General features: G+C 35.7%; 1 protein-coding gene across 1 annotated transcript; it reads right to left on the bottom strand.

Moving 5' to 3' along the window:
• Positions 1-3,192: 3,192 nt before the first annotated feature.
• LOC133669318 (cell division cycle 5-like protein) lies at positions 3,193-10,342 on the bottom strand. The gene is made up of 4 exons (XM_062089409.1): positions 9,980-10,342; positions 7,845-9,563; positions 5,783-6,064; positions 3,193-4,700 (listed from the first exon to the last, which is right to left on the bottom strand). The coding sequence occupies exons 1-4, from the start codon at positions 10,154-10,156 to the stop codon at positions 3,669-3,671; spliced, it is 3,210 nt and encodes a 1,069-aa protein (XP_061945393.1). The 5' UTR covers positions 10,157-10,342; the 3' UTR covers positions 3,193-3,668.

The following is a 10,342-nucleotide window of genomic DNA, read 5'->3' as shown; positions in this document are numbered from 1 at the left end:
CGTCTAGATTCCAATAAACCCGCCTAATCCGCCAGCAACTAAATTGCATTATCTTAACTATTGAATGTTACACTCCACCCAAGTCTATATCAAATGATTTTTTTTAATTTCTTAACGTGATAGGTATAAATTATCATTTAATAATAAATTATTTTTACCACATTGTATGTTAAATTATTGTTCACATCATGAACAATAACATCACCATAATAACATAATATAAATATATTATAAAACATTATGATAACAAAAAATTATATTTTGATTAATAGGATGTAATTGTAACTAAATTGTATTATCCTAACACTAATTGGTAAAATTCATATCAAATACAATCATATTTTTAAAATTTAACATTAAACAAATTCACCATAAATTAAACATAATTCATGATATGAGATTTTATTGATATTTTAATGCTCAATTGCATTAAATCAAACACAAATAAATAGAAAATTAATATAATTTAAAAATACAAAATCCATCAACTTATTAACAAAACATTTAACTTGTCATAATTTTACCGCAGTCATGCTCTCATCCATGAAATCATAAAGCGTAATTAATTATATTATTAATTGATTTCAACAATACACATGAAATCTTTAATTCGACAACTTAACATCAATTAAACGCAACACATAATTAATTAAAATAAATATTTCATAATTAATTTAACATATTTTCATTTCCAATTATATCAAATCAACACTAATTGATTATATGCTTAACTAATTTCATAATAATTCAACAAACCCTAAATTCAACCTAAACAATTATTTCATTTCAACCGAACAAAACATAAATTTATAGCAATATAATATGTTTATCTTGCTTGTAAGACTATAAAAAAGATCGGGGGTGGTGGCGGCAGCGATAACGAGAAATGGATCGATCAATTTTAACATCCAATAATGCTTGCATTCCTATAATGGATTTGATTTTTTATTGTTAAAGGGCTAAATGAAGCTGTTTGGTGGGTTTTGTAGAGAGAAAGTGAGGGCATCAATCGCTTATAGAAGAGATAGATTGTTGTTGTATGTTTGTTTTGTGTTCTTCAATGTGGATTTAAGTTTTTATTGATATCGTACTTTTAAAATGTGACAATTACTTTGTTGTTTTTCATAAAGGTAACAATGTTAAAGTGTGTTATTTTACTAATTTTTTTTAAACGGTACTATTCAGTAAAATCTTTACCTTTATGATGCTAGTTTTTTTTTTAAAAAAAAAATAAACTCTTTAAATATATACAATGTAATTCAACAAAATTCCAAGAAATCCACCTAACCCGCCAGCCACTGTATATGAAACAAACCCTCGTACTTTCTCAGAGTTGATCATATAATTAAAAAGAGAATAGATCACCTTGGAAGTCTTTTAAAATTGCAAAAATCTCGAACAAACAATCCAAAAAACAAACCTAACCCAATAGAAAAGACAAAGAAATCTTTAACTAAATCAGTACTGCCCGTCCTTACAAATAGAGAATGCCAGGATAAAACTCCACCAGCATAGACAGATACATGCATGGTTGAACAAATATAAAAAAAAAAATATTTCTAACATAATTCTAGAATAAATTCATGTAATTTCTCCCTTCTGACAGTAACTTGATGATACTTTTTTTTTTTGGATTTAAGAAAACTCCACTTTCCGAAAAGTACACTTTATAGATCCAGATAAGTGAGTAAAATCCCAGCTGTTCCAGGCTTTTATAAGAAGTGCATACCCTAACCTCCTGAAAAGCACACTTGATGATACTCTTAACTGGTGGAATGCATGCGCATAATCCAGCAAAACGACAGTTAATTAAGGTAGCTTTCTTGTGTGTTTCTTCTTGTAAATTGTGTTTGATTTTGCCTTGAATATATAGTCTATTTAATCAGATCACACAACCTAATCCTTTTATCTAGGATTATCATATGAACTGGATTCATATATATTAGTAATTTCTTGATTGGTTGGTGTAATAAATAGACCTTGCATGCATGCTCATCGAATAATTTATGTACAATAATTCTAATGGTTGAAGGACCTCTATGCTTTCTAATTCATTCATTCTTGACTTTTACGTTCAAGTCTAGGAATAAATTTGTCTTGTATTCTTTATGCTTAGCGTATATAATATGTAAAGAAATAAAAAAAAAATCTGAAAGTTGAATTGGTGCAAGACTTGAGTTATAAAGAGTTAGTCAATTTAATTTAAAATTTAATTTAATTTAAAAGGTTATCATAAATTTAAAATTAAATTTAATTTAAAAGGTTATCATATAAAGAAATTTAATATGCCGATATTAAAAATAAATTTAAAAAAATAAAAAAATATTTTTAAATAAAAAAACTTTAAAAAATAATTTCACTAACAAACAAAATCAGCATCATCTTTTCAATGTTGGAATTATGACTTTAATTAGCGACAATCGGACCCGAACTCATTACTTCATTTTCTTACATGGGATTGCGAGGTAATTGGCCCATCTAGATATCATCAAACCAGGCTTTAAAGGTAAAGACAGCTTAGCCCAAAGTATGTATATTTAGGAGCTAACAGATCAATGCCCAAAAGTGCATTGGATGAGCGTACATGGAAGCTACTGAAACGAGCCTAGTAACGTTGGGTTGCTGGTCTTTAATGTGTAATGCTCTTGGAAATAAATAAAAATATTATATTTATTTTAAATTTATTTTTTATATTAATACATTACAATGACTCAAAAACACACAAAATAATAATAACTTGAAGCTAAAATATAAAAATTCCTGACACCAATGCCAAACACCACCTGACCCATTGGTTTGTTTTCATTATGATAGAAGAGGCCATTTACCAAGATGGCTAAGAGCAACAAAATAAAAGAGAGAAGTCCTTTCTGTGCGAGTGGAATTTGAACCTGAATATCATTAACTTTTTGATAATGCATGGACCTTCAATATTTAGAAATCCCAAATGGTAGAATTCAAAAATTCTTGAAGCAAAGCTGATGACATAAGAAACAACTGTAATAAGACGTAGCTCCAGGCCACCATTGTTGAAGCTTGTCACATATTACGGCCGAAGTATCTGCCATCACGTGGAAATTCGTCCCTCACCAACTTCTAAATTGTGGCAAGAACATTTAGAAAAAATCTCAACCAATGGGACACAAGTACACAAGTATGATAAGCTCAAGCCAATGGGGCACAAAACCTATCTGACAAACTCGAACAGACCAGGGTCCATGGCCCTCAGCTACTATTTATTGATTCATTACAAAATCTCTCATCCAATAATTGAATACTCAACACAGGAGAAGTGAGCACATCATATATCCTTCATTAAAATAAAGGGTTCCTCAGCCTAATAACAGCTACACCGAACAGAAAATGCAATCAGATTAGTTCTTTACCTGGTTCTTTTGGTCATTCAAAACAGAACGAAATGATGGGCTTCCATCTCCAGTTCTGGTAAAAAACAAGAAAGACAGGAAAACTCCCCAACATCCCTGATTAACCACTACAACAATAATCATATCATTATCAGGCAGCAACATGAGAGATTAACCTTGGAACCGTCCTTCATTCATTCACAGAAATTATTGAAGAATAGAGGAGTATTTTTCATGGGTTCTTCAGCAGTTTCTCTCCCTTGATGAACAATTAGGACACTTTCCCCATCTAATTCTGAACTCCTATTCAGAGCTAGTAAGATCCACAACAATGACAGGCAATTTTCCTTCATCCTTCATTTGATTTACTTTATCATCTCCGCCACTGGAAACCTGCATCACATCAGCAGTGGCAAAGCCATCAACTCTTTCTTGTATACTCTCTCCTTCAGTGGCAGCTGAGCTGTCCTTCATAACTTCTGTAATTATAACAGCATCACCAGCATCCACGCCAGCAGAATCATCATTCACCTTATTCCCCACTGCAACGCCAACTTTAGATATAATATCTCCTCTGTTTATTGAGTCCCCTGTTGGAACTGGAACTCCATTTTGGTTATTTATATCTGAACCAGAGGGACAAGTACCAGAAGCTTCATGGCCGCTACCTTGTACAAGTGTTGTCCGCACCTCATCAGAAGGCACATTGTTGGTAAAGCTTGTATCTGTGGCCGGTGCACTGTGCACCTTCTCTGAATCAACATCCATTTGCTGATCTGAAACTTTTTCATCAGATGAACCAACTGGCAAAGAACTTCCAAGTTCATCTGAAGGCACAGGCTCAGAAGGCACATTGTTGGTCAAGCTTGTATCTGTGGCCTGTGCACTGTGCACCTTCTCTGAATCAATATCCATTTGCTGATCCGAAGTTTTTTCATCAGATAAACCTACTGGCAAAGAACTTCCAAGTTCATCGGAAGGCATAGGCTCAGACGGTTCAGTGTTCAGTATGGCAGCTTGCTTTGCTGTGGCTTGGGCCAACTCAAGGGCACGATTCTTTGCAGCAATTTCTTCTTGTATGGCTAGTGCTCTGTAATTAATTATGAGCTGTTGTATCCTTTCTAGCTCAGCAACAAGATCTCCATATCTCCTTTGCAAAGTTTGCTCTAGCTCCTTTTGCTTCTGAACTTCCTCCCAAAGACCATTGATCCTGTGTGATGCTGCTAATTGCTCTTGCCTCTGCAAAGCTTGGAAGCACTCCAGTTCTGTTCCAGCGGTGTCCATCTGCTTTAAGGTCACCTCAATTGGAGGCAAAAGTTGCCTTTCTGCCCGTATCTGATCATTCAAAAATCAGCAATTTAATAACCTAAGAATTGTGATCTTGACAAGCTCTATGGGTGAATGGGAAAAACATAAGATCATACTAGAGACCAGTATTCTTGGGTTCTAAAGTCAGTAAATCTACAGATCTCACTACAAAGTTCCCTGGGATTGGCTTTCAGCCTTTCCTGTGCAGCTTAGGTGAAAGGTGGAAAAGGCCCCTACCTCCTTTTGTCTCACTAATTGTATAACATAGCACTAGAGAGCCATGCCCATATTTTGTGCTCACAGCTAACAGACAATTCTCCTTTAATAGGTTTCAATCTAATTACTTGTATACAGAAAAAACAACGGAAAAAATACCAAAAACTGAGAAGAAGAAAAGCATGATATTGCAGGAAGTTATATTGCATTGGATATCTTAATACAGTGAGCATTAGAGAGCCATGGCCACATTTTGTGCTTAAAGCTAACAAACAAATCTCCTTCAATTGGTTCTCATAGCTAATATTTTATTTCTTATATCTGGAAATAGAAAGGGAATAATATGAAAAACAGAAAAATGAAAGCACGATATCACAGGAAGATATATTGCATAGAGATCTTAATACAGAGATTGGTGCTTCTGAATTTGATGGAATTGATTATAAAGCAACTGCCAAATAAATTCTTTTGAACCTTTAGACCTCCAACAAAATAATTAAATAATCTCGCAGCAATTTATGTGGCACCATCAAAGGGCTATAACTATATTCTACAACAAAGATAAAATGCAACACTCTTTTAATGTGCTCTTTGAGATCACCAAATTCAGTGACCATAAATTCATTAAAAACATCAATTTGGACAATAGAAACCGTGCGGATACTGAGAACTGAAAAAAGGTTGTGAAAACTCAAACAAACAGAAACCAATACTAATTAACACAGTAATTTACTAATTAAATGGGAAAAAAAGTTCATATAATTTGCCGCAAGAGAGAAAATCAATGACAAGTTGCATGTCAAAAGGAAAGAAAATAACAGCCAAAGGAGTGGCAGTAACATAAAGTACGCCTACAGTCCGAACAAAGAACCAGTTGTTGTACCATATCATACCTGATAACCTTGAGTGAGAACATTGACCTTCTTCTCAAGCCGTAATGCCTTCTCCCTTTCAGCCTCTAACCTTGTTTTCACAATCTCAAATTCATTCTGCAATGCCGCGAGTTTCTCCATGTTTCCAGCAACACTGGAGAGACCATAAGCATTGCGAGTGGGGAAGTACATGAGGTCATTTATGCATGTTTTGTGTGCTTCAATAAATTCATCATGGGATTCATCTTCATGTCCCATAGCTACACGTATGTACTGAGCTTCCACTTTTATCAAATTATCAGCCTGCAGAGAAGAATGTGACCGTCAGTCAGTGAGCAAATGGACACTCACTCTTCACTACACATGCTTGTAAGGTCCTCAATGACAATACATTTTTCAGTATCACAAATAAAATTAGAATACAAGAGCAAAGGAACATCCAGAAAACTTGCCAATCTGCATTTATTGAATACATATCCAACACAAATTGTAAATTATTGCCTTGTATGCTGTATCTCAAGATGGAAAAAAATGACTACCAAGATAAAAACAATGAGAGAACATAAATTAAAATCAGGAAATATATGGGTTTAAAGATACATAGCAAATCCATATGCATTGACAAGCAAGTAAAAATGCCCGTCCATTCACTCATGGTAAATGACATGCAAGTAGAATGCCCACGCATTTACTCGTGGTAAATAGGTTGTAACACGTATGCGCATGCATTCACCCGTGGTAAATAGGTTGTGGCCACATAGGTGTTACAAAACTCATAAGAGTGAATTGTTAACATTTTTTGGCACATTGTCTCCAAGGAAGGAATTGGCAATGATATCACAAAAGATAGAAGTGTAAACTATGATGTACACAGCATAAAGCGAGTTCAAAAATACTTTTGCAAAAACAATTTGATAGCTGAGTTTTTACCCTAAATCTTTAAATCGGGAAGAACATGTTCAGAATTCGGTGAAGTTAGAATAGAAATTAAATTAAGAGGTAGAAGGTGCAAAATAAAGCTTCTATGTTCCTAATGTACATATCTTCCATCAGACTTCAAAATTATAGGACCCACCATGTTGGGGAATCATGAGAAATGCAACGTTGAAATAATGGAAGATGCATGAAAAAATTTCAATACAATGGGAGAACCACAATATATCATCCAAGAAGGTAATTAATTTGAAAGGTGAGTCATCATGTAACATGATGGCCAGCTGCAATACCCATTCCCAAGGTGAATAGAAAAACAACTACATCACAGGGATTAGTATAAAGTTGGAATCAAAATAAATGCCCAGATACAAGGTAACAGCACGTATTTAGAACCATCTTTGTATCTTCTCATCAATGATCTGCCACAAGGTCACTCATTTCCTAATCTTCAGCTTCTGTTGAGCCTCTATGTCACTCAAGGTCAAATAATAGAAAATGAGACAAGATCTTCCACAATTTAGCATGTCAAAATGGCATGGCTTCTTGGCAGACAAAATTTGAAAGGAAAAAGGATATGATTTCAGTTAAGGATGTAGTTCAAAATGAGGCTTTCCATTACTGCAATATAGGGATGAAAAAATAGCCACTACTGACATTGACTATGACTGAATGTTACTCATGCTTATAACATTAATAAATTAGTCAAATCCTGCTAAGTTGAAATTCTGATAGTTATTAATGAATTTAAAATATCTGTGTGTGTGTGTGTGGGTGGGTGGGTGGGTGTAGAAAGTGTAATCCTTAGGCTACGAAAAGGGAGAAACTGCCATGGACACCAAAAGTAACATGAAAGGCTTTCCTTGATATAATTATCTTCAAATAGTCAAAAGGTATAGGAAATATGAATTAGGAACATTAAAATGTGGTATTCATGCAGCTACATACCCGACAGACACAACGTGCTGAACATCAGTAAATGTTTGACAAGGAGCTAAGTCCATAATCAACTAAATTAAGCACAAGAATATAAGGTCATACGCACACAAACAAACAAAAATAAAGACATTCGAAGCATGACCACAGAAAGAATAATAAAATTATGAAAAGGAAGAATATGTAATTTAGCAATGACACAATAAACATATACTTGTTTCAGCTCATCTTCTTCAAAGTCCTCTATGATAGGGATAGAAGCAGCAGATCTTTTTGAAGGGTGCTTGGAGCCTTTCTTTTTCTCCTTGCTTGGCTTCTCTTCAAGTGGATACTTTGCATTATCATGTTCTAGTAAGGCTAAAAGCTCCTTTCTTATCATTTCGTCAGCCTGTTCAATTGATGTAGGAGGAACAAAGGAACTCTTATCCCCATCAGCTCTCAGCAAAGAATCTCTAATTAATTCCAATGATGCCATAGGAGGCCGAGGGAGTTCCCTTTGCAGTACTTTTGATCTCTTCCTAAGTAATGCCTGCAGCCGGGCTTCTTCCGCAGCTTTTTCCCTCGCTATTCTATCAGACATATCCTCTTCAATCTTCTCATCTGGTTCTTCATTGTCTTCTGGAGGCGGTTGGATGACTATCTGGTATTCATTCTTGGGCTGTGGAAGATTACCAAGACCAGAACGCAGATTTCTTCTCAGATCAGCCTGTCTTCGTTGCTCAAGTTTTTCACTATCATGTATATCCATATCTTCATTTATATGGAGTTCATCCCTGATGGGAGTTCCTTTTGGGGTGATCCCAAAAGAATCCCTTGATGGTGTCATACCAATTCTGGGAGTCAGACCAACACCGCCAGGAGTTGCAGAAGGAGTCAGCATTGGGTTTGGCGTCTGAATCTCCCGTTTCTTAGGGGTGACTCCAGAAAAATCTGAAGGGTGCAAATCAGGATTCTCTCCTCCTAATAATGGTGTTTGTGACTCCCTCAACCGTGCTAGGTTTTCAGCTTCCATCATTATAGCGTCACCTTTACCAGCAGGAGTTCTTTGAGGGGTCCGTAGAGGTGTCATTCCTTGCCGTGGTGTTTGGGCATAGTTTGCTAAAAGAGCACGTGTTGCACCGCTCCCTTCCATGAGTTCCTCGCTTCCTGCAAGAAGATCACTAGCATACCCCATCTTCGCAATGTCCTCCAATTCATGATCTGAAATCTGTGGTGCAGGAAGCATCAATTTTGACCTCTTCCTAACCGTTTCTGGATCATTCAGCTTGTTTGCTTGTAGAATAGCTGATGGGGCATCTTGCCTTTCAGCAATTTTATTCTTTGCAGCATCCTGCTTTCTTAACTGTGCTTCAATATCCATCCTTTTTTTCCCTTCAATTTCTTCAATAGTGGTCGGGAACTTAGGCTGTTCCACAGGTCTATCTTCATCAGCAACATCATAAAATCCAGGAGGAGGTCTCTTCTCAAAGGGAATTTCAGAATTATAGTCTATCCCCTTCCTTTTCCTTCTCCGATGCCTATTATCAATACCAGCAGCCTTCAGTTCCCTCCTTTTCTGCAAGGAAGCAAGCCTCCTCGCTTCTTCAAGCTGTTTCTCCCTAGCCTTTCTTTTAGCCTTTTTACCTTTCGTATTTGCTAACCTAGCTCGTGCTTCCGAAAGCATCTCCTTCTCATCCTCATCCATATCAACAGGATCCGGACGTGCAGGCTTAGATTCTGGGTTCGGATCAATCTCACCAGGACGCAACTTCCGTGGATCATCACCAGGATCATAGTTGTCATCCTTAACACAAGCTGCATCAAGCAGCTTCTCGTAACGCTCAAGGCATTGTGAAGGAGTACGTCCAACAATCGGGGCAATCGTCCTCCACTGCGTGGGCATGAGCTTAGCAAGATGAAGCAATTTCTCATCCTCTTCTCTAGTCCACTCGGTCTGCAAAAATCCCATCATAAAAAAAAAGATAAAAAAATTCACTGTCTTGCATTTATCAATAAAACCACTACAGTTTTCATAATCCATAAATCACTGCAACAGATAAAAATGCTTTTTTTTCCTAATTTTCTCACAAAACCAATCAAAATTCTAGAGACCCACTTAACCATTTATCAAAAAAAAAGGACTAGACTATCATTATCCAAAAAATAAAAAACGATCTTTTACTAAATAATCACTCAAAAAACCCTAAAAAATAAATCCCAGTTAACCATTTATTAATAAAACACTACACTGTCATTATCCATCCAAAAAATAAAACGATAATTTATCTTAAAAAAAAATCAAGCCCAGGTACCAAAATCCAAGAAGGGTAAAAATAAATAAAGAAAAGGTAAAGTAGGACAAATACATACCTTTTTAATGGAAGGATCAAGCCACTCATACCAACGAGCTTTACATTGCTTAGCAGATTTACGAACAAGAAGAGAAGAAATACGAGCCCATTGGTTTTTGCCATATTTCATAACAGCCGCTTTTAGAATTTCATCCTCCGTGTTCTTCCATACTCCACCTTTTATCATGATCCTCATCTTGCTTGCCTTTTCTTTTGAATCCCACTAAGCTCTCTTTTAGATTTTCTATGAAAAAGAAGCAGAAGCAGAAGATTTAGGGTCTCTGTGTTTCTCTTTCTGGTCACTGGCAAGCAAGCTAGCAAAGCATGAGATATGCGACTTTGCGCACAAATCTTTTTTTTTTTCCTGATTGATAATCAATGA

Source organism: Populus nigra, chromosome 12, assembly GCF_951802175.1.
Source record: "Populus nigra chromosome 12, ddPopNigr1.1, whole genome shotgun sequence".
Lineage (NCBI taxonomy): Eukaryota > Viridiplantae > Streptophyta > Magnoliopsida > Malpighiales > Salicaceae > Populus > Populus nigra.
Note: the sequence above shows the minus strand (reverse complement) of the source record. Positions and strands in the feature narration are given on the sequence as shown.

Bases quoted from the DNA above. Each gene is read 5' to 3' on its own strand.
- LOC133669318 (XM_062089409.1), bottom strand. From the start codon at position 10,156: ATGAGGATCATGATAAAAGGTGGAGTATGGAAGAACACGGAGGATGAA. The intron at 9,564-9,979 runs GTATGTATTTGT...GGATTTTTGCAG, and splicing joins TTGATCCTTCCATTAAAAAG to ACCGAGTGGACTAGAGAAGA. The intron at 4,701-5,782 runs GTATGATATGGT...TTGAATGATCAG, and splicing joins TTCTCACTCAAGGTTATCAG to ATACGGGCAGAAAGGCAACT.